We start from the raw sequence: 25,874 nt of genomic DNA, 5'->3' as shown, positions 1-25,874 counted from the left end.
CCGGCAGGGTAAGGCAGGAGCGGGGCAGCCGTCGCTACGGCGCCCCCCTGGCGGCGCGGCGGCCCCAGCGGCGCGGGAAGAAAATAGCCATTAGTTAGCACCACATACACTAAACGGGATGAAAGGAACCCAAACTCGGAGTACTTATTGCAGAACAAATCAGACACCCGAGCCCCAAACCCGTGCAGTTTAGACTAGGACATTTATTTTCTTCAGTAGGCATGTCTGGTACATAAGCACTACCTTTAATTTTTTAATAAACTTGTTGAATAAAAAACAATCACAGAAAGTTTATAAAGGTGGTCATTTCATTCTTATTTTGAATTCCACCATACAGTGAGTTTTACATTTAAGGCTTAAACGTTTCAGTTAATCATGTGAATTGCTGACATGCTACATTAATATTTACATCCACTCAAAATTATATAAAATACAAGCATTTTCTTTAGTTCAACAGTATTGCTTAGAATTACAAAATACAGCAATGTCTGAAATACTGAAGGTTTCATAAAAGCAGCAGGTTTTCTCCCATTCCCAGTCTTAATTGTCCAGAAAATTACTAAAAATAAAAATATCTACCATGTTATATAAGCCACAGATCTAGAAACATGACTATCAAGTCTTAAACCACATAAATGAAAATGGCAACTCGCAGATGAGCATGACATTGCTAAGGGCACGATAAGAAGTCTCTGTGCTCTACGTATTAGTGTCTTTTTTTTTTTTTTTTTGGTCAAAAAATAACGGTGTGTTTAGATAGAAGTGTAGAAGGCAGACTGGCTTTGTGATGAACACATCAGTGCTTCTGTCATTAATAGCGCAGAACCACTTTGGTGACTACTGATGAACACATTTATATGCGTGTGGCAAAACAAACCTGTAACAACATGGTGCAATCCTTTCATTTGGATGGATCTATAAAGAAATATCACAATTCCCCATACATGTGCTTAAATACACTAGTTCTAAAAGCTACAGGTGAAATTTCAACCTCTGAAATGTACACTCAGTTTATTTTGTCACAGTAGGAACTGTGTGTACTTACCCGGGTTAAATTTTGCTGTAATCCAATTATTAAACTATTTTTGGTCCCCACATGCAAAAAAAAAAAAAGCCTAAAAAGCCTACTTGGAGCATTTTTTCTCCTTCTCCCTTTCACTTGTTTGTTGAGGACAGATTGATTTTATTTTTTAATTACTTTTTTTAGTGCTTTTCAAGTAACTAGCCTATGAAAATTAATAAACAGCTTAAAATATCAGGAAGAAATTCCAAGGAAAAGCATTTTCACAATCAAAGATAACATTCTGCACCTTTTTTTTTAAAGACCATATAAAAAGAAATTGATAGTGTTTAGGTTCTCACATTTACATTAAACAAAAAGAATTCCTGTTGTATTCAAAAGTAGTTTCTCAGCATATGCAAACTGTGGATCTTCCCTTATTCAGAATACATTAATTTAGCCTATAAAAATACAATATGGACAAGTTCTTCTCATTCCCTGACATAAGAATTCACAATTTTGAGACAAAAATTGTAAACTTTTTATTACATTCAAAATACATTTCTTAAGTCTTTAGAATTTAAGTTCTGAGGTGTTGGCAGTCAGAGCTCTTGGTATACAGCAGAAATACATTATTGCAGAGCCTTTACACAGAAGTAGCTTTACACTTTAAGAGAAACTTACTCTTCCCACATATTTTTGTTGCTACCAGGAGGAAAAGAAAGGCTTCCTGCTATGAAAGGTCTGCGTGAATGCATTACTCAGATGAACAATTCGGCCCTGACTTCCAGTGCTACTTCGCTCCACAATCACACGTGGCATCTGAACAAGCTGAATGGGACTTTTTTCATCCTTTAACGCCTGAGTAAGGTTTAGTATCTAAAACAGTAAAAGCAGGTAAGGTGAGGGCACACAAATACAACTGTGGCTAACAGGCTTATAAATTAGATGTCACTCCTAAATCAATTCTGTAGAACAGACCGTGCTGTCATATTATTTTTAAAAGACACTCTATTGTCAAGTAGAAATATTTTATTTATTGGTAACATTATGACATCCTACTGCTATCTGACTACGCTCAGTCTTTTCTCGACTATTTCATGCAATCGTCTCCAAATTTTTGGAAAATTTTAGAGACAAAACTCTAAGAACATTTTAAATTTAGCACAGCTCAAGAACATTGCACCTTTAATGAGAAAAAAACTACAAGAAAGCAATCAACATGCATTTAACATAGGATCTACTAGGAGTTTAGCTACAAGTTATTTTCATATCAAAAGATATGAAGGCATACTAATAACCCACACCAAACCCAGTGCCAAGATCCAAATTCAGCCATCAGCTCCAAGGAGTCTGTTATTTTCCTTCCAAGACTTCAGTGCTCATTAACTGCCCTGATAATTTACTTTATGTTTAATGTTACCGTGCTGAAAACTGAGGCAAGTATTCAACTTAGTTCTGGTGACACGCTTGCATTATCCTTAATATCAAGTCTTTTTTCCCCCTGCACAATGCATCTTTCTTCCTTGTGCAACTTACTGATCCCCTGCTCACTCTGCACATTCATGGCAGAAGAACCCTGACAAAGTCTTTTGCATGGTTTACTGCAATTTGGCTCTTCCAGAAACTCTACCTGACATTTACATTTTCTAAGATCTAAGGCAATCCTCTGTAGATCTGTGTTACCTGGTTAGTCAGTCTGTTTACCCTGGGTTTGAAACCCATCGCAATATTTTTTCCCTTGCTTCACAAAAACATGCTTCTAACTACTTTTTGTACCTTAAAAGATTTTGCCCCTTACATGCAAGATTATTTCTCTTCAGCCTCCTTATCTTTATCAACTAGAGTCTTCATTTTCTAATTCTTAAAATTTTTCATTTTTAAGGATGTATTTACAGATATTTTGGCTATCCTGCAAATTCATCTTAACCAAATGAATCCATTACACACTGTCCTGATTTCAGCAGGGATAGAGTTAATTTTCTTCCTAGCAGTGGGTATAGTGCTGTGGTTTGGATTTAGGAGGAGAATAATATTGATGACACACTGATGTTGTTGCCAGGCAGTCAAGGACCTTTCATACTGCCCTGCCAAGGAAAAGGCAGGGGGCGCTCAAGAAGCTGGGAAGGGACGCAGCCAGGACAGCTGACCCAAACTAGCTAAAGGGATATTCCATACCATATGATGTCATGTTCCATATATAGCTGGGGAGTTGGCCAGGAGGCACAAGGCTCAGGAAATATCTGAGCATCAGCTTCAGTTGGGGAGCAATTGTGCTGTGCATCACTTGTTTTGTATATTCTTTTATCATTATTCTCTTACTTTTCTGTCCCATTGAACTGTTTTTATCTCAACCCATGAGTTTCACCTCTTTTCTTTTTGATTCTCTCCCCCATCCAGGCAGCTGCCTGCTGGGTTAAACCACAACAGATGCGATCTAGGTATCCAACTCTTCTATAATACCCTTGTAACATACTTTGGTTTTACACCAAAAGCGAGTGTAACATCAATGCTAAAACACATAATTTGCTGATGTATTTCCAATCACATTTAAAATAACTCATAATCTGCATTTCTTCCCTAAATCCATGCCTGAGAACCTGACATCTCCCACATGAAACACATTCTTGTATAGATAGAGATTAAAAACCCCAAAAAATCTCTGCTGAAATCCACCTCAGGGAAAGGGTGTAAAGACACAGATGCAGCCTTTATAGTGGGAAATTAAATTTAGACAACCGTGGCTAGATCTCTCTCAATTATATAGATCAGGCTTTTTCCTTAAGCTTTTTGTTAAATAACAGATTCCCTGTAACCAGCTGTCTCATCACAAAAAAGCTACTTAACAGTTTAAGATAAATACTTCAGAAGTGACCTTTCAGTGACTGCACAAACTTCTCAGAAAGTTACTTGAGAAATAACTCCTATAATTCAATTTAATAAGTAAGGTTTGCTGGCTTTTAGCCACCACACAGAACTAACGTTAACTGGGATTATGTTTGACTCAGCAGAGCTGCAGTCTTGTGCAAAGAACTTCTTGATAGAGGAAACTCTACAGAGAAAGGTCAGATTAAGCCACTCTAGGAACTGCAAGTGTTTGGCTTTAAACTATCCATGTTGCATTTAGGAACAGAGAAGTCAGTTTCAGTAAATTCAGGGCAAATGGGATTATTAATTTATCTAGTCCAATTCCCTTACATTTTCACAAATCACTGTTTTATGCCTACAATGAACTAAAAAATTTGTTCTTAGCTAAAGTTTGTTTTCCAGTATATCACACCAGTCTTAAATTTTAGAAGAGCAAGAACATGGAGAAACCCTTCTCCTCTCTTGTTTCAATGTTAAAAAACCCTAACCTTTAATTATCAAATTTCTAATCTGAAAATGGCTGGACTGTTTCCAAATATGGTTCTGACATTTGCTAGGATGAAGAAAATTTATTACCTAATATTGATTTCTTGAGAGGTATTTCAATCATCAAGTAAACACTCCAAAATAAATTCACATTTATTTTAATAACATAACAAAATTATCCACTAAATTTTCCATCCAAATTTATGACTCTTCTGCAGTCTTTAATTTTTAAAATACCTTCAAAGAATATATAGTTAAGTCCTCCCCTATCCCCCACAAAAACAACAAAGCCCAATTATATTATTTAAGAAAATATTCTGCTATAAAAATAGTTTTTTAAAAAATCAGTATACACTTTCTGCTGTCTCATCTATATGCAAATAAGAACATACTCTAGAAAGAAATGTAGTCTTCTCAGACAAAAATACCTTCAAGTGCCTTTCAATTCAACAGGAGTCAAGTTTTGTAGCTTGAAAAAAACCAGCTGACAAGTGGTGACAAATTAAATACATAAATAAAAAAGTAAAAAAGCAGTCTTACCTGCCCTCTCATAACGGACATTTGGTTTTCAAAAGTAGCCTTGTCAAATCCTTTATCAGTCTTCAATAAAGAAAACAAACAGTTATTATAGGAAGTGACCCATTTATTTTTAGCTATATATTTATCATGCAAATTCATCAATTTCATAATACACATAGCAACATTACAATAATTTTCAGAAGCTTCAAATAGTCATAGTACGACTCACAAAAAGGTCTACTAATTGCAGCAAGTTTACATATGTGAAAATGAAGGATGTTCCACATCATAAATGTAAAATACATCAGGGGATACCACTTTAGGGCATTGGTAGGTAGGCTTAATACCATCGCATAACATTACACTGTTCTGCCTCTCACCTTTACTCTGGCAAAAGAATACTTCCTCCTTCATATTTATTAAATACTTCAACTTCCACTGGGTTTAACAGACAACCCAGAGTCACTTTGAATACAACTGAGTCAAGACATAAATATTGCAAACGTGTTTCGTGATCTAGTTTTGATGTTACAGCTGCATTTTCATTAAAAGGTTAAAATTTCTATTTCTTTCCATCCTGACCATTTGGATTATTTAACTTGAACATCTGACAAATATTTATGGAACGTTTCAGAGAAGGACACTCCTTCACACGTCAATATTGTAGCACAGTTTCAGTACCTTTAAAATAAGTTTGACTTTAAACATGGTCAAGATTTCAGCATCAACTTCACACAATATATGTATGTAAAATTAAGTATATGAAAGGTATGCAGGTGCCTTAAGTTACATTAAATACATTATTTCCTCAGGTTGCTACAGTTTATCAGTTAAGTGTATACACACCACACACGTATGTTAAATGGAGTTTTTACACAATTTGTACATAAAAGTCAACTAGCTTTATTGATTATGCAAAACAAACCTGAGCTGATTATTATCAGTTACCCACACTAGTGACACAGTTTCCTCTTATATAAACCCTTTCTACCATGCCAGTGTTAAAGCTAAAATAGCACAGTATCATGACATACAGAAGTTAAATTCTTAAAAAGAAAAACCATCTAACTGTTCCATTACAGGTGTTAGCTGTTTCAGTAATGTTCAATTCAAAGAAGCACTTGATTCACCTTAAATAGTTCATAAAGATCTTCACAAAGATCCTGTACGAAGTTCATATCAGAAATGCGAGGAAGAACTAAATCTCTGGTCTCCTGAGAGAAAGGAACTTTTGCTTGAGACAACCATGCCCAGTGAAAGGGATCTAACACAGAAAAACAGTACATTTACTGATTAACAACAGACAAAACTGAAATTCAGGTGCTTGGCACTGATACAATATTCTGCTGCCTGCTTGAAATTCTCAGTAACACACCATTTTTCACAACTTTGTTACCCCATATACCTTTTTTGGCTACAGTTACAAATGCAGCTTCACAGCTAACTTGGCCTTCTTTACAAACAGTGAAAACATTTTAATGAACTTCCTAACACTGCTCACAGCCCTTCAAGTCTGACAGTCCAGTCAGCTCTCCATCCACTTGACAGCCTGTATCTCACATGGGACTACAAGAATCCTATGACAGACCATGCAGAGAGCCTTGCAAAAGTCAAGGAAAAAATCAGTATTCACAGAATCATAGAATGGTTTGGGTTGGAAGGGACCTTAAAGATCATCTAGTTCCAACCCCCCTGCCATGGGCAGGGTGTGGTGGGTTGACCCTGGCTGGAGGCCAGGTGCCCACCAGAGCCGCTCTCTCACTCCCCTCATTCACTGGACAGGGGAGAAAAGGTATATCGAAATGCTTGTAGGTCGAGATAAGGACAGGGAGAGATCACTCACTAATTATCGCCACGAGCAAAACAGACTGAACTGAGAGAGGGAATTCATCTAATTTATTACTAGGCAAAACAGAGTAGAGGAATGAGAAAATACAATCAACTCTTAAAACACTTCCCCCCACCCCTCCCATCTTCCTGGGCTCAACTTCAGTCCCAGCTTCAACCTCTGCCCCCCCTCAGCGGCAAAGGGGGACGGGGAGTGGGGGTTACGGTCAGTTCATCACACGGTGTTTCTGCCGCTTCTTCATCCTCAGGGGGAGGACTCCTCTCATCGTTCCCCTGCTCCAGCATGGAGTCCCTCTCACGGGAGACAGTCCTTCATGAACTGCTCCAGCATGGAGTCCCTCTCACGGGGTGCAGACCTTCAGGAGCAAACTGCTCCAGCATGGGTCCCCCACGAGGTCACAAGTCCTGCCAGCAAACCTGCCCTGGCATGGGCTCCCCTCTTCACGGGTCCACCGGTCCGGCCTGGAACTTGCTCCAGTGTGGGCTTCCCACGGGCCACAGCCTCCTTCAGGTGCCTCCACCTGCTCCGGCGTGGGGTCCTCCACGGGCTGCAGGTGGAATCGCTACACCCCCTCATCCTTCCTCCATGGGCTGCAGGGAGACAGCCTGCTTCACCATGGCCTTCACCACGGGCTGCAGGGGGATCTCTGCTCCGGCGCCTGGAGCTCCTCCTCCCCCTCCTTCTGCACTGACCTTGGTGTCTGCAGAGTTTCTTACATCTTCTCACTCCTCTCTCCGGCTGCAAAAGCTCGCTCTCTCTCTCTAAGTGTTTTTCTTCTTCTTAAATATGTTATCACAGAGGCGCTGATTGGCTTGGCCTTGGCCAGTGGCAGGCCCGTCTTGGAGCCGGCTGGCATTGGCTCTATCAGACACAGGGGGAGCTTCTAGCAACTTCTCACAGAAGCCACCCCTGTAGCCCCCCCGCTACCAAAACCTTGCCACGCAAACCCAACACACAGGGACGTCCTCCACTAGACCAGGTTGCCCAAAGCCCTATCCAACCAGCCCTTCAACACTTCCAGGGAGGGGGCATCTACAACTTTTCTGGGCAACCTGTTCCAGTGCCTCGCCACCCTCACGGTCCTAATATCCCATCTAAATCTACCCTCCTTCAGCTTAAGGCCATTACTCCTTGTCCTATCACTACATGCCCTTGTAAATAGTCCCTCTCCAGCTTTCCTGTAGGTCCTTTCAGGTACTGGAAAGCCACTATAAGGTCTCCCCAGAGCCTTCTCTTCTCAAAGCTGAACAACCCCAACTTCATAGGAGAGGTGCTCCAGCCCTCCGATCATCTTCATGGCCCTCCTCTGGACTCATTCCAAGAGGTCCATGTCCTTCTTATGTTGGGGACCCCAGAGTTGGACACAGTACTTCAGGTGGGGTCTCACAAGACCAGAATAGAAGGGGAGACTCACCTCCCTCAACCTGGTGGTCACACTTCTTTTTGATGCGGCCCAGGATACCGTTGGCTTTCTAGGCTGCAAGCACGCAATGCCAGGTCACGTTGAGCTTCTCATCTACCAACACCCCCAAATCCTTCTCCTCAGGGCTGCTCTCAATCCATTCTCTGCCCAGCCTGTATTGGTGCTTGGGATTGCCCCAACCCATGTACACGACCTTGTTGAACTATTATTCACTGCCCTCCCCTAACCCACTGAACCAGTCATCATTAAAAGCTGTCTAGTCAGTCAAGCACAGTTTGTCCTTGGTAAATCCATGCAGCTTTCCCATCACCTCCTTGTTCTCCATGTGCTTGAATACGGCTTCCAGGAGATTCATTCCATGAACTTCATAGGGACTGAGGTTAGGCTGGCTACCCCATCATTCCTTGTACTCTGCCTCTTGCCCTTCCTGAAGATGGATGTGATACCTTTTTCTAGTCATCAGCAACCTTCCACATTACTACAGTCTTTCAACAGTGACGAGAAAACAGTCTCACAATGACATGGAATGGTTTGGGTTGGAAGGGACCTCAAAGATCATCTAGTTCCAACCCCCCTGCCATGGGCAGGGACACCCTCCACTAGACCTGGTTGCCCAAAGCTTTACTCCAGCTGAGCTTTGACTTTCCAGACTCCATCATTGCACTTTTGGACAAAGTCTCTATTTTCCCAGGAGTGTCTCTATTTTTTTTTTTTAAATGTACTTAATTTTTGTGTCCCACTTCAGTCAGGAGTTCCCTGTTCATCCATGCTGGACCAACTTCCTGCCTTTGGGATAGGCTGTTCTCTGGCTTTGAGGAATTTATCCTTGACAATCAACTAGCTCTAGTCATCAAGAAAACATGCCCTACCCCTCAGGAGCCTGCAATTTTAAACAACATTATGCTATAAGTTTACCTTTACAGAATTGTCGCATACTTGCCCAACTGCAAAAGAATTCTAAAGGATCATACAAGTTTATTACTTCTGAGGCTGAAGTAAAAGATGGTATAAAATAAGCAATAGTTGTGACATCTCTAGAACAGTTGCAGAAGTGACTGTAGCCAAGAGACACATAGGACAGTAACTATTGAGTATCAAGATATACTGAGACTATACAGAGCTCTGGGTGAGGTAATTAACTAGCCTGTTAACAGCAAAACTAGCCTACACTTAACTGCCATAATTACCTGACTGGCTAACAGTCCACAGAAATAATTGTAAACCCTGTTGGGCACTTCCCTCTAAACTATACATAGTCAGAAATGTGGTCAGAAGCAATCTAGCTTTAACAATAATATCAATTTTCAGTCTAACTAAAGATTAACTTCTACAACTGAAGCTGAGAGCACGTAAAATAACATGTAACTTGTCTACTTGTTCACCTACAATAGTACCCTTTGTTTTGAAACAGAAATTTGGCCGTTAGAGAGACAACTTGCATATCCTTGCACTCAAGTAATCTTCCACCATACTTTTCAAGAAAACACACAAGAAACATGTTGCTAATTTTTTTTCAATTCCACCAGTCAGTTTACACTGAGTAGCATGTTTATGAATATCCATGTATTAATATTGTTTAAAGGTATAAGGGTAAAAATATATGAACAAGGACTAAGTCATATATGCCATTGCAAAAATAGCATTTGTTGCTAACTTTCTGAAGAAGAGTATGTTATTTAAAAATTCAATACATAAGAAACTAAGAAGTCATCACTGTAGTTACTAGAACCACTCAAATAAAAAATACTTATTTGGGAGTTACTCTCCCAGAAGGAAGATGACTGAAGAACACAATACTTACATGCCCTCCACTCATCTGGATGCTTAAAAGGAAATGCTAAACCATTGTCAATTGCAGCAATCTTAATAGTGGATTCTTTAGTTATAGTCCATTGGCTATCCTACAGAAGGAATATTTCAAAATTAAGTGATATCTATGTGCTTACAAAAATAGTGAAATACATTAAAAATACTAAATAATATACTTTTTAGTTTCACTGCTTAAAGTCAACTTAAATAATATAAAGGAGTATCCAGATAAACTCCATCACATATAATTCTTACCATTAAAAAGGAGCCCTTCCCCCAAATACAAGCAGAGCTGAGGAAGTGTGCTTGAACAACACTGGGCAGTTTTATTATTATTACCCAAGCTAGTAAAGAAAAAATACAGAACAATAAAAATAACTTCTAGCACTGTTCTATCCAGACTAGTCTAATCCAAACAGCTTTTCCATTCATTTTGCCTAGAATAATTTGCAGTTACCATATTTCTTGACACCATGCACCAGGATTAAAGCCATGCACTTAATCCCCTGCAAGATCAAGTTACAATTTAAAGAACATAAGTTTCAGAGTATGATTTTCTTACCTTATCTGACAGATCAAGTCCATCATCTTGTTTTTCATACCTGACTAACCAGTTATCGTTACCTCTGTCTTTAAACAGGAAAACGCATGTCACCACACATCATTTATAAAGAAATCATCATCTAAAATGATACACAATGACTAATACTGTAAATTGAGAATTTGCCAAAGGAGTCAGGCAAAACTGTTTGAAGTTTTTTTCTATCACAATACATATGGTTTAGCTTTATTGGAATGTTTGAGGCAACCAATTTAGCGGAAAGACCACAAACTTACCAAGTATTCTTAGGTATGTATTACTGCTTTAGTTTCCCCAACTGGCTGAATATACAGCAAAATATCAAGAAAGCTAAGAAAAACTATTTCCATCCATTTTATGCAGAAAGATGGGCTGCAGTGTGCACTTTTCCCGGGGAAAAAAACCTGTCAGCAGCAGCAGCCACAATGAATTAATTTTTAAGCTTGTTTTAATACCGATGGGGAAAGGCCCTCCAAAATTATAGATAGTTTGATGTTTGACTACATGGAGAAAACAGACTCTTCAAAGATGGGGGGGGGGGGGGGCGGGGGCAACCTGAAGAGCCTTTCAGAAGCCAAAAATGTCTGCACTGTTCAGACAAAATTGAGACACTGAAGGCTTTGACAAATCAGATAGACCATGATTGCATGGATTTGTAGGTCCTCCATCATCTTAAGGTGCTCCCTTAAGTTTAGTTAAAGATTCATCAGAAGATTTTCATGTTCTATCATGATTAGATATATTAGATGAAGGTAAAATCATCCACATAATGAGGTTTTGCATTTTGAGTATTTTCCTTAAAATTGTACGGATGTCACAGGACACAGTAACTGGAAACACTGGGATCATTTGGCAAAGCTGACAGACCACAGCAACAGCTAGAAAGTATCACATTCTTATGAAACTTTCTTCTTTTAGTTTGCTTCTAAAAAGCCACAGGTTAGAATGACTTATTTTCAGCTGGATTCCTTTCCAATAAGTGAATTTAAGAAAAGGAAAATAAACTAGAGTTGGTATGTCTGAAGAGGAGTAAAGATGCCCACTTTTGACAAAGCAGCAAAGGAAGTATTTTAAGTATAAAACTGCCTTTGGATTCTTGAGAAAATAAGTCACCTACATAGTCAACAGAAGAATCCCAGCTTTTGAGTGAAAGAAACAAGAATGCAGGAGAATAGATATATACATCACAGTTGTACTTCAGTGCCCGGTCACAATGAATATGAACGATTTTTCACTGATGTGAAACTGTGCTGTTATCAGCTCCAGCTTAGCATAAAAGGAATGTTAGTCGTGGTTTTTCTGACGGTTCCTGAAGCCTCATTGTCCCTTATCCTAATCAGTGGAAACAGTTTATAGCCTACTGACAGAATTAAAACGTAATTAAAGTATTTGTTCTTGAATTCTTACATTGCTTAAAAGTATCAAGTAAGAGGCAAAAAGGGTTGTTTGGATTTTGTCATATTGCAATATTTTAAAAGTCCAAAATGCAACATTCTGGCCTTCAATTGTGAGGAAAGCATCTGAAATGCATTAAAAGCCTTCAGCAGCAGCTTACCACCAGCATTCCTTACCATTTCTGCTTCACAAAATTAGATAAGTACTGACAGACACTAAAAAATACCTGTATTTCTGATGACATAATCCAAGATAACCAATCTTTCAAACTGTGACTGAAATTCTTTCCTTGTGTTCTCAGGTAAAGGATCAGTTTCAAACTTCCTGAGCCAGTAGTCAGCTTCCTTATAACCTTCAACAAACAGCTGGAAGGAGCCAACCTGAAACATTAAGAAATTGCATTTGGAAGATGCCCTTGGGTAGGTCACATAACTAATCTTAACATTAACAGAAAACCCGATTATATATTTTCAAAGTTCAGAACACAGGAAGTATGACATTAAAAGAAAAAAAATTACTACGTGGTTTCTCTCATTCCTAAATTATAAAAAAAAGAGTAAAACTCAAATCATGAGGGGTTTTTGGTGTGGGGTTTTTTGTTGGTTTTTTGTTTTGTTTTGATTTTTTTTGGGGGGTGGGGGGGTGTTTGTTCATTTGTTTATTTGTTAAAGCACTTACTGAGTTTACCAGGAATAAAATGTAGCCAGACAGCTCAACATAAATGAACACTCAGTATTACAAGCAATATTTGAAACAAAGAGAAATAAATAACATCTATTCTCTTTTTCATTGGAAAGGCGTTCATAGGAAACTCACCAAAAATTACAGGAGAAAAATCCTCCTCTCTGAAAAGCTTTGTGTTTCATTGAGAACAGCAGCATTACCCAAGTTTAAGACAGACACTTTTGCATGAAAATGGTTGAAATACATTTCCCAAAAGAGTCCAAGGAAAAAAACTATAGATGGCATAGGATCCATAAGCATGGGCAACAGGAAAGGTGTTCAAGATTAAAATTCAAAAAGGGACTTATATTTGAGAAGTAAAATGCAGATAGACACACACGTGCAGAGACATGGACAAACTGATAGCATGTGGAATAACCATGCTGACACAAGCTTGCATAACCTGTGTCACATGGATCAAAATTGCTGGGAACTGACACAAGTGGATTACCCAAGGTGCACATAACCTGTGTTTTAAAATTTTAGGAGTAGAACACTGCGGTGATATTTTGGGAATATAATAAGGCTCATTAGGCAAGAATGATGTGAAATTTTAGCCAGTGGAGAACTGCACACAAGATGAAAGGAACATAAGTAGGAAGAACACAACAATAGGATACCTAAAAGAATAACAGAAGGAGAAAAGAAAGATTTAGGAAAAGTGAGAGAACTAGATAGATTGCAGGAGAGAAACAATTAGACAATATAAAACATGACAGAGGAAATGTACTGAACAGTTAAGAAAGAAAAAAGTGAGAGGTGTACAACATTTTAACATGTTACTCCTCCAATAGAAAGCCAGGCTACAGACTGATACAAAAAGCAGCAAGATTATTTAGGTAGTTCAAATGAAGAAATGATATAAGAGAGTGGATGGATTTTGAGTAGAAACAGTCGTATTTATCAAACTTCAGTCAGAGATAGTTTTCAACAAGCAACAAGGTTTTTCTTCTACTGTTGAAGTTACCTACAAATATTCTTTTTTTTCCTCTAGTTCAAAGTTTTGTATAAGAATCAGGAAATACACAAATCACTTATTTTTCATCTTACCTTAGGAGGTAGTCCAATTCGATTAAATTTTTTAGCAACTTTTGGCACTTTCTCTAAAGCATATTTTTTTCCTCTTGACTTTGCACGATCTATTGCACTGTAGTTAAAGGTCTCACTGACAAGCCAGACAACCTTAAAATATGAAAGTTAAAAACACAGCTCAAATTCCTCATTATTTCAATTAGAAATTTACAGTAAATTTTATGCTTAGTTATCAAAAAGCAAAAAAGGAAGTATCAGGCATTTCCAACAGACAAATTTTATATGAAAAACTGAATATTTGCTGTTTTACATCTCAAACAAAAACGTGGTAGAAGACTTAAGTGGGAATCTTTATATGTTGCTTTTTGCAATTTTGATGCATATCACCAATACACAAAGCACAAAAGTGTCAAAAAATGCTAGAAATGGAAGTGGTTCCAAAGAAGAGATTCAATTCAGATTGCAAACTTATCCTTTAAAACAAAAATCACAGTCACTATTTCTACACCAAACCACTGTGCCTTTGGACTTGCAGTAGTTTATAAACAACTTGAGGACAATGCATGATATACAAGGATGTCTCTACAACTACAGTCCAGAGCTGACAAATCTGTCCCTATATAGTTTTTACATTCAATAATTTACATATTTTAACTTTTACCTTAGTTTTAGGTACAACTCCTAGCCCCAGCTTATCATCCACAAGATAGGCACCAGCTTCAGAGAGGTATCCCTGATTTGGAACGAGGCAGCCTCTGCCAAAGCAGCAAGGGCAACAAACTTTGTGAAAATATTTGGTCCATTTTGGATTTAGATGTCCATAAGGCTCTTCAGATTTTGGTTTGAACACTCCGATAATTTTCTAGGATAAATAATATAAAATTAAAGCACGAACACTTTGAGTTACAAAAGATTAAAATTATTTTGAAAACAAGTTATTTGAAAGTATTGGGTAAATACTACACATTGCATTTTACAGTTGCTCTTTTTAGATGATGAAATAATAAAACAAAATGGTATTCCAAATAAATTTATCATCAAATGCTTGTCTAGAAGTAGTACAAATTCAAAATCAGCTCTTCATAAGAGAAAAATCAAAAACAGCTAACATTTACTAGTTTTTCAAAATTTGAGAGGACAGCATTTTAGAATATATTTTTTTAATATATTCTAAGTTTTTAAAAAGGAGGTTTTAAAACTAGTTTTAAAAATAATTTTCAACCCACCAATTAACTCATTGACAAGATATTTCAGAGACATAATGGTTCCAGGAAAGTGACAAACATACAGAATGCTAATAATCAAATGTTATCTCTTCTCTATTTTATTTATTGCTTTAAGTTAGAATACAACAAAGTGTTGTGCACTTTGCAATTCCAAAGAGTGGTGTCCTTTGCCACTGCCGAGATTCTTCAACTCAAAGTTGACAGTGGTTCACACTGTCAGCCACCATTTACATCAGAAACATAGAATCACAGAATCGTTTAGTTTGGAAAAGACCTTTAAGATCATCAAGTCCAACCGTTAACCTAGCACTGCCAAGCCCACCACTAAACCATGTCCCTAAGCACCACATCTGCACAGCTTTTAAATACCTCCAGGGATGGTGACTCAACCACTTCCCTGGGCAGCCTGGTCCAGTGCTTGATAACCCTTTCAGTGAATTAATTTTTCCTAATATCCAACCTAAACCTCCCCTGCATGTAGTAAAGTTTAAATGTAGTAAAGTTTAAATGTAGTAATGCTTAAAATTACTCAGAGTACTGTGTCCAATTTTGGACACTGCACTTCAAGAAATCTGATAACAAACTGGAGAAAGTTGAAAAAACAATGAGAATAAGCACAAAAAATGTGAATAATGAAAGACTGTAGGAACAGCGATTGTTTAGCCTAAGAGCAAATGGAGCACAGTGAACTATGTAATAGGTTGCTATAGAGAAAAAAAGGAACAACACATTTACTGTTAATGAACCAAGGAATGATAGGCTTAAATCCCAGCAGATAAGTTGCAAAGAAAAAAACCTTTTTGAACTGTAAGAGTGGTTCAAGACTGAAACGGACTGCCAGGTTGTGGAGTCTCCAAAACAGGATGCCACTAACAACAGGTTAGACGTTCATCAGGAATCACATTAAGAAGATCCTGCTCCACAACACAGGCATTAAATAGATGATTTCTCAAGGTGCCCTCCTACAGGTGATTCTATATTTGTTAACTTCAAATCACAAGATTATTACCACACTAAAATACATAACCTTCCAATTGTCTGTGATAAACTTTAGCATAGTGCATAAAGTCCACATAATGACTCTTCTATAGCTCAAGTGAAATGCTGTATCTTCATTCCGTCTCACAGGACCATGGTAAGTAAATCAAATTCTTATCTAATAAATATTTAAGAACAACTGTTTAGGAAGCATTTTCACATATTAGTACTTTCCCAAATCCTTATTAAAAAAAAGTGAGTATCTCAATAAGCTAAACACTGCCTGTTGTTGCACCAACACTCATAGCTGATTTACACTCTTAAGTCATGAACAAAATTTGCTGACAGTCAGAAACTAGCATTCTGCTTCAGTAACTGCTGATTCAACTAGGTTAGGGAGAGGACCTGACTAGTTCTAGCTTCTAGAGAATTTTCACCTGCTTTGTCCAAAACAATCTAACTAGTCCAAGATCATCCAAGACAAAACTATAGAGCACTTATTTCATTCAGTTTGTAAACAGATTACACAAGACACCAGGCATTAGTAGCATCACCTGTCTTGTCCATCTATTTTGATTCACTCCCATCAACTACCAGGAGAAATAAGTTATGAACTATCACTATTTGCATTCATCCTAAAATAAGTTTCCTATCAACAAGGGCAGGAAACACATTGACAAAAATTCTGGCATTTTCAGTATGCTGTTATCTGTCATTCTTAGGTTACATTCAACATCATAAACAAGTATGCAACTGAACTGCGCAGACACAATTTAGACCTACACAAAAGGTTACACTTAGAATAAATTACTCTATGCAACATGAAAGGCTAGAATGTTCTCTGAACACTTTTTTTTTTTTTTTAATGACAACACTTTGGAAACTACATTTACTCAGTATACTAGTTTAGTCAAAATTCTAATATTAGGTTTAGAATTGTTAAAACGTTATTTAATTTTTTCCTATCGAGCCACAGGCATTTACCTGCTGAAAACAAACCGAGCAACTTTTCAGTTCCTGGAAACGTAGTGGTGTATTTGGTAGTATATGCCAAGCCATTAATTATCTCTTTCTGAATTGCTGTGTGGATAATACTTCCTACAAACTGCCCATTTTAAAAAGGAGCTCAGCTCATTCCATTACTTGCCTGAACCGCACTGTGCTATACTATCAAATCTAGATACGGTTTTCAAGGTTTCACTGAAGTTAGATTTTGCAGAGTCACTGCTGTTGAGGACCACAATAGAACCAGAAAGCTCAGTATGTAGACAACCTACCAAGACCAGTCTTAATTTTGCAAGTCAAAATTAATTTTTAGACTGATTCCATTGGCATTGCCAATTAGCTAAACAGCTAAACTGTCAAAAAAATGTTGTGTCTGTTCCAAACTGTTCTGCAACATGTTTTACTTTATTGGTTACACAATGAACAACAAATGCAGAAATATTCAACACTTGAACAATAGTGCTGCTTAAGTAATGAACTGCTTCATATCGGCATACAATTATGCCAATAATGCAAAAAAGTTCTAAGTTTAATTAGGCAATTTTATCTGTCTGGGAGACCCAAATCAGTGAATAAGATGACCTAATGGAAACAGGTTATTTTACCTGCAACTTGGTATTAGGGTGGGTAAACATTTCAGAAGCTAACCAGTAAGAAGGCTTAGCACATCCTCAATAAGCTCTTTCCCAGCATAAGAAAGAGGAGGTTACTCAAGAAGAATAGGAGAAAGCAAGTCACAAAACTGGTCTGAAGCAGAATGATGCAATACTCTGTCAAACAGGATGTGAAATCCATTCTACAAGTGGGAGTTACACTATTGACAAAATTAAGTTTTATCAGGCCTTTAATATGGATAACATTTAGATAAGCTCTAAATTTAGTGCAAAGAATAAAAGGAAAATTGAAAGTCAGCTAGGAACTCAGAATCGTTATTCTCAGTCCCATGTTGGGAAGTACTTTCAAATTTCACAATGAAATTTTTCTGGCCTGCATAAAAACCCCTGGTGGTTTTTTAGCCTTCATTTCTCCTAAATATCTAAATTCAAATCGATGACTTGCACGAAAGAGGAGGGCAAGTCACTACTAGGAACTTAAACAGGAACAAAACCAACACTTCACTGCAAAACAGAAGTAAAACCAACATGAAAATCATCAAGTAAGAAACAAGGAAATGAGTCCCATCCAAAATACTATGGTTACAAAAATTATGTGTAAGTACTATCTCATTGGCCCAGGGCACAGTGAGTCTTTGAGGCATTTGCTACTCACCAAAAACCCTGCAAAATCAGTTTGGAGAGGTTTCAGACAAAACAGATTTGCACATATGGAAATCCATAAAAAGTATGATTTTTTTTTCTAGTAATTTCTCTACTCATTTTCTAAGAATAAAATATCTTGATTGCACAGCATTAAGAAAAACTCCAAAAAAACCCCCCACTTAAGCAGTTTTAAAGCATTTTTAGCATAATACTTTAGAATATAGATTCTATGATTCTATAAGCAAACAATCTGAAAACCTACAAAAAACTGAACAACTGAAGTAGGGAAGTAACCTGAAGTTTAAAACATCTACTGAAACTTTGAACAGGTTTTCATATTAACAGCATTGTATGTGACAGCAAGAGTCTCACAAAGCAATTAAAGCCTTTTTTTTTTTCTTCCCTTCCAGTTTCAAGAAGAGACACTCCTTCCCCATCTACTTCGGCTCTCCTCCACCAGAATGAAGAGGGTCATTACTAACAAACGTTCCTGGAACACAGAAGCATGAACTGCAACATACAGTTCTAACTTAAAAGATTTTGAAAGGGTAGTTCTGCAACTTTCCATCTTCGAAATAAATTCGTATGTTTATTAAGTCAGGTAACTAGTCTAAAAAAAAAATCATTCATTCAATAAAGTGTAAAAACTATCACCAAAAAAGCGGTATTAAAACAAACCAAACATCTATGAAAATTAAGTGGCAAACCAGGATTATATTCTGTAATGACCAATAATATGAATACAAGCTAAACAAAACCAAAAAACCTTGCTAAATGAATGGGAAATGACCTTTTGGGGATGCAGGGAAGAATAATCTTGAATATGTTCTGAAAACCTAGGCACTTAAAGTGTTACAACTTCCATGCCCAACACGACTGGGATCTTCAGGATTAATGAACACCTACATCTACCAAAGACCAGAAGACTGTTGATTGAGCTTTAAATAAAATCAGATATGACAAATCAACAAAGGTGTGGGGGTTGAGAGTCCTCTTTTTTGGAACAGGTCAGTAAGCAGACAAAATATTTCTGATTTAAAGAAAACGTGTTTTCTTTAAAGTATGTCTGAAACGCTATTTTCTCTTACTAAATAAGACTAACCAAATGATACTTTCCAAGCAAGATATTCAGGTAACTGTTACTTCACTGTGTCAAAGTAACCTTAGGATGCCTCTTTAATGATCACTATTCAAGGTACCATTTACCACTAAGGGAGGGGAAATCAAGTCTGCTGAATCTTAACCTGAAGATAGGCATAAGTAAAAAGGTAGATTTGTTTACATTACTCTTCTTACCCATCTACCAACCACATAGGAGGAAGGAGATACGACCTACATGAAAGACTAAGACTATCTAAAAAGAAAATAGATAAAAATATAGGCTTGGCTAAAGAAACCTAAACAGTACCCAAATCAGAAGCTCAGCTGTGTCAAACATCAATTAAAACATGCAGAGAACAAAATGTTAGATTCTGCACAAAGAAATCCCTGAATTGTTTTCAGATGTTAGAGGCCCTTTCATTTTCTCCATATTTCTTTGCTGCAGATCATTCAAAATGTTGCCAAACTGCAACAGAGAAATACTACTTAGTTTCACTTAGCTTATGCTGCAAGACATAACTAGAAATCTAAATATTACCTGCGTTGATTTTTCCAACACAGATTTTGGCATACTGTAAGTTATTAAACAACTTATTTAAATTAATTTTAATTTAAATAGAATTTTAAAGTTTCCACTTTAAACTCATTGCTGACAGCATCTCTGACTTTCAGTAACATGCTCACCCCTTTTGGATCCTTGGCAAAGTAACTCCCACTGGATCCTTGAGAGATTCTTTCTGGAAAAACTCCACACTCTATAGCTTGTTCTGCTCTCAGAATTATTTCTGCAAATTCTGGATCATCTAAAAATATATTCATATCTGCAGTATGTCCAGTATGCCCTGAAAAATAAGAAAACAAGCAATCTTAATTGGAATTAACATAATTAACATAAGTAAACAAACTGAAAAGCTAACAGCCTTCCTGCTAACGCCCATTCAATAGCAGGCTGAAAAATCTGGTCCATTAAATCAGTGCAAGTTTTCCCACTGATTAACCCACATTTAATCAACCTTTTGTTTAAAGTAAATCAGCTGAATCTGCAACAACTAATTTGAGACTACCATTGCAATGTGGTTATACTTTGCAAGGATTTTTTTTTTATTATTTACATAAGGAAGCCTATAAGAAAAAAATCCCTCCAAAACCATATCTGTAAAAAAAAAAAAAGCTAAAGATTTTACATACCATTTTTATTAAGATTTTTGTGTCCTTTTGTAGAGAAAGCTACCTGAAAGTAAACTGTCCATTACCCAGTAAAGTATTAGCATGGTATCACACCATTCATTTAACAGCCTGGCTAACGTGTTCATTATCTGCTAAGACACAACGATGTTATTCACAAAACAATCCACTACGTGTAGCACTGACAGGTGGCACCAATATCTGAGTGAAGTACTGCACGCCATCACCATTCCAACATTAAAACACTACCAACTACTTGTGGAATTTCTTTGCATACTGACCAAAAGATCAGCTCTATGCAGGCATTCAGGCAAACTCTATGACTCTATGCAAACATTCAGAAAGATAACTAGAAAAGAAACTGTCAGGATTTAGTAGTTCTATTGCTCTTTAAACTTTTCAAACTATTTCTTTGCAAGTTTTGAAACTGTAGATTTTTGTACCTTACTTTTAAGGCTAGGATTATTCCACATTCTTATGGATTGCACTTTAATGGCTCTGTGCATTAGGGCTCATTTCTACACTAACAAACAGCTACATTATTCTAAATTAAACATTCACAGATAAAGTTGCCTTGTTCCCATTTCAGCACTTAAAGAAATGTAAGAGAAAACACATCCATTCTTCTAGTACAACTGACACAGAATTCATTCAGAAAAGATACTCCTAAAGAGCTTGTGGATAGCCAAAAAAAATAATTAATAAAAATCACTCTTGATTATCCGGAACACCTTTTTGTAGCACAGGACAATCTCTGAAGTTTTCTAGAAAATTACCACTTGCTTACATGAACCACTCACAAATAATAACATGGCTTCCAAACAAAAACAACTAAAAAGCACAAAACATAGGAAAACCTCAGTATAAGTTGGCAAGAGGAAGAAAAGCCTTAAAACTAGTAACAGCTCATTGTTAAGGATCAATAAGTACAACCCATTGGATCAGAATCTGTTAGACTATTTGGCCAATACTTCCGTGATAAACTACATTTTAGGACTTCGATTGTCCCTGACAGTCCCAATAAATAAACCGCACTTCATAAAATCAGCCACCAGGAGAGAGAGAGAAAGGGTTCTAAGATATCCCTGTCACAAAGTACTTGAGTTAGGGAAATAAACTAAAAAACCCGCAATACAATTATTTTTATGAGAAAAAAATCACTTTGAATCAGTGGATCTTATTCCACATTTAAGCCTCAACTATCTCTACACAAGAAACATTACAACATACATCTGAGCTGCGACTACTACACATTTTTGTCAGTGAAAGCAAAATCAGGGTTGTGAACTACAGTTACCAAATTAAATGCAATATCCATATTAAGTTGCTCTGCACATTAATCTTCCCGGTGAAGAGGACCTACAGATGAACTTTCTATCACAGGAACTGGAGTTGTCTATGCGGAAGACAACTTTCTCAGAGGTCAGGTTTTAATTTCTGTGCATTCATTCCAGAATCTAAAACCATAAGAAGTCTCACTGTCTTGAGGAAATTCTTCAATGTCTTTTCTATGTTAAAGATAACTGCAGGAAAAATATATTCAATTAATTGAAGCTAGTATTTGCTGAATGCGGCAGGGTTTTCCAAGTTGCTTTCTTCTTTAAAACTTATTTTAATCAAGTTTTCCACTATGAAAGCATGTTATGGTCACAACTTACTCCCAGTAGTCTCTAAACTTATAATTATAACTAATGAAGGTTTTTTCTTGCAACTGCTCTTGAAAACTACTCTTCTCATTAAACTCTCACTCAGGAGACCAGGGCTCACACACAGACTCTAACTACCAAGCCCAATAACTTTTTTCAAATTAGTTTGGACAAGGCCTGAGGCTGTGAAGCTGCTATATTTGCATGATGAGGATGTGCCAAAGAAGATACAAATGCTATCATCCATGTATATACCTCAACCTGTTCTTCCATCAAGTTAACATAAGCTAAAGTAATTCACAAGATTCACATGTATGACCTTCTTCAATACTGAACCAGCTTTATATTAACATTAACATAATTAAAGGTAGTCCCTTCAACCAATTCCATCTTTTTCTATAATCTCATATTCTGACCATAATTCCATTATGAAAACACTCTCCATGTTGCAATAACATGCACGAATAACATCTGTTGCATGTTTGTTCCACATGACATGTGAAACAATCCCATACCTTCAAGCGTTAGACATACAGAAAATGTAAGGACAAGGAAACAAGAGCAAGAGATGAGATGCTGCAATCAAGCACAGTTCTGAGATTTTCTTACTCTTGGGGCAGGTCTCAAGAAGTACTCTCCATTCACCATCCTAACCAACCCAGTAGTGCAAGACCTGAGGCTCTACTCTCCGCTCTGAAGCGTTTACTACTATGTTTTGTTAAAAGCACTGTCTCATTAACACGTCTTGTGGGAACTAGATGGAACTCCAACATTTTAACAGCATGTTTGCATTACAGGTCTGATCTACACTTGGGATCACTGGTTAAAAGATGGGATTTTTTTTTTCTTATGGTTAAACATGGTACACTAGCAAAGTTACTAGCATAACTTATTTTGCTCAATTTGATGGGATTTTTGTTTGGATTTTTTTAAATATGATATTGTTACAAAAGGAACAATTTTTACCAGTCTCTGGCAAGAAATCCTATGGTATAATTACAACAGCAAACACTATTAAGTGATAGAAGTCCACAAATTTCCATCAGCAAACCTTTCCTAGGTGTACATCTATTTACAAAGTTGCACAGAATCAGAAAGTTTGAAAGTCTAAAGAAAAAGAGTAAGCAATACATTGTATAGTTTATCATCTTGCCCATGTATTTAGAATTGGATAATGGCTATGCTTATGCTTCTTTTCAAATTCATAACTAAGTTCTTGCATTCTTGAATTTTCACATGCCATTTCCTTCTCTCTTCAAGACTAGATTTCAAAACATGGAAAACAGATAATTTTTTATGAAAACCAAAAATATGACAGAAAAGCCCACATCTAAAACTCTTAATACATGCGCTGGTACAAAGCAATGAACAGATGACTAGAGCAAAGAACAGATACAGAGTACAATTTTTTTTTTTTACACGATGAAAAGATGGGAGTCACAAGCAAGTAATTGCTGGAATAAGCGAGACATAGAAAACTTGACAGAGTTCGCCAAGTGTTCAGGAAGCAGCAGCCAGTCCCACCACAGAACAGTCTGTAAAACATGCAAAGCCAGAAGTTTTGAAAAATATGACAGAAACAAACAAAGCCAAGCCCCACAAAACAGAAAACAGAGAACAAGGAGAAGTAACAGTGAAGACACTCATGAAGATGTAAATGAGTTCGTGCAGCCCTGCACATAAAGACAAAGCATTTGAATTTCGAGCCATTCTCAGTACTTTCCCTTCAAAGACTCGGCGAGCCCATGTGCCCCTCGCTGAATCTATGCTTTCTGATAAAACCTCCCTATGAGACAGGGGCACCTCAGGAAGGCATCTGGCATGGCACGTCAAGCGTACCTAAGCCCCCACAGGTATTTTTCTAGCCCCGCTGGCAGGACGGGGCAGGGGCTATCTCTCCCCACTAACCCGGGCAGCCCCTCGGGCAAAGCCACCCTGCCCCGAGCCGCGCTGGCGCCCCCCATCGCGGCTCCCCTCCGCGTTCAGCCGAGCCCGGCGAGAGAGGCAGCGGCCCCGGGCCGTACCTGCGGCGGCGCGGAGCTCCTTGTCCCAGGCGGCGCCCGCTCGACGGCTGCGATCGGTGCCTGATGCCCGCAGGAGAGGCTCGTCCTCTCCATCCCCCTCGGGCCCCGAGTCCTCCTCACCCGAGTCCTCCTCCTCGAGCCCCAACTCCCCACACAGCCTCACAGCCCCGCCGGGGGCGGCTTTCACCCCTTGCGGCCCCCGCCGGGGCGGCCCTGCCTGAGGCGCCGGCTCCGAGAGGAGCAGCAGCCGCTCATCGGGCTCCTCAGCACCCGGCTCCGCCATGGGCGGCCGCGGGCTGAGCGCGGTGGGAGGCGCCACCGGGCGGGCTCAGGCCCCTCCACCGCAACCCATGACGCTCTCAGCCGCCACAGCAGCTCCGCGACCACGGCTCCTGTCACGGCCCTGCGCATGCGCGCGGCACCGGCACCCCGCCCCGCCGCCGCTACCTGCCTTAAAGGGGCCGCAGCAGCCTGTCCCGGGTGTCCCTGCGCCCCTGGGCTGCACAAACACCTGCGAACCAGCCCCTGTGTTTGAGTAGCGATCGACACCGGGCTTCTAAGTCTTCTCCAGGCCAGCTACCAATCATGAGGTTAGTGCATCAATTCTCAAAGAATTTATGCCTCGCGGCAAAACTGTCCTGGGGGAATCGCGGAGTTTGTACAATGAAGTTCCTGCTGTAGTCAGCGCTGGGGGGGGAGGGGGGAATCCTGCTGGTGCGGGTGACGGGGCAGTATCAGATGCTGTGTCAGCTGGTATTAGTCCGCAGATAGTTTAAGACAGCCTAAGAGTGGCATGAGCTGGTCAATATTCCTCCGGGAAATCACAGCTACAGGCCTCCATACTTGCATTTTCACTGCTGGCCATTTAACAAAAACATCCCTGAAACTGGCTTTATTTCTGTGTCTGAAGCAGGCTTGTCTCCTGGCCACTACTTTCCACCAGCCAGCTGCTCTCCCTCCCCATGAGTTGAAAGACATTGTTCTACACCATCACGGTAACTTCCAAAAGGAAGCCTAAAAACAATGTCAGTGAAAACAATACGGATATACTGTCATTATTTCCATGTTCCCACCACCATCTTTGCATTATTAACTGGAAGAAAGAGAATACAGCTATAACCCCAACACATCGTGTGAGATTTTAATTTGGATGCCTTCTCCCACACCTCTCTATAGAAGAGGGGGTTTGCTCAGTGCAGCCCTCAAAAGTCTTGGTGAAATATGGAAGAAAGATACAGGCATGAAGTACTTGTATAGAACTGGGATGCTGGGTTGTACTGGAAGCAAATCAGTTCTCAGCTAAAATAGTAATCACATGTATTTATTATTCATTATTGTCATAATTATTCATGATATAAGGAGTCATTCTGTACATTACCTGTCTGACAGAAAGAAAATTACTTTGCTTGGTTACTGACAAAATAAAACCTTACTGAAATGCTTGACTTGTGTTTGTTTTGTCTCGGGTTACCTGTCAGCCAGTGGACTTTGGAACTAAGTTGTCATTTACTTATGTAAGTATTAATATCTGTAACATTTGATCAAATCTGTTCACCCTTTCATTTCTGTTTCCATTCCTATTAAAAGTGAACATATTCAGTCAACTGTGACTCCAGATGAATAGCCATTTTATGCCTAGTAAACAAGTATATGAAGGTTACAGCAACTGGATATAATTTTCTGTACAGAAAATTATACCGATGTTAATTCCTGTGTGAAGCAAGCAAAAAGATCAGACTAAAATGGGGGAAGTCTGACATTTTGCC

The 25,874-nt window shown here is 38.4% G+C and overlaps 1 protein-coding gene across 1 annotated transcript; it reads right to left on the bottom strand.

Annotated features, from left to right (window-relative positions):
• Nucleotides 1–183: 183 nt before the first annotated feature.
• Nucleotides 184–24,511, bottom strand: PI4K2B (phosphatidylinositol 4-kinase type 2 beta). Its single transcript, XM_054825223.1, has 10 exons — nt 24,109–24,511; nt 19,938–20,095; nt 14,346–14,546; nt 13,703–13,834; nt 12,156–12,309; nt 10,517–10,584; nt 9,947–10,046; nt 6,004–6,137; nt 4,895–4,954; nt 184–1,879 (listed from the first exon to the last, which is right to left on the bottom strand). Exons 1-10 carry the CDS (start codon nt 24,389–24,391, stop codon nt 1,706–1,708), a joined length of 1,464 nt encoding a protein of 487 aa, XP_054681198.1. The 5' UTR covers nt 24,392–24,511; the 3' UTR covers nt 184–1,705.
• Between the last annotated feature and the right edge of the window lie 1,363 nt (nt 24,512–25,874).

The sequence above is a fragment of the Grus americana genome, chromosome 4, assembly GCF_028858705.1.
Source record: "Grus americana isolate bGruAme1 chromosome 4, bGruAme1.mat, whole genome shotgun sequence".
Taxonomy (NCBI): domain Eukaryota; kingdom Metazoa; phylum Chordata; class Aves; order Gruiformes; family Gruidae; genus Grus; species Grus americana.
Note: the sequence above shows the minus strand (reverse complement) of the source record. Positions and strands in the feature narration are given on the sequence as shown.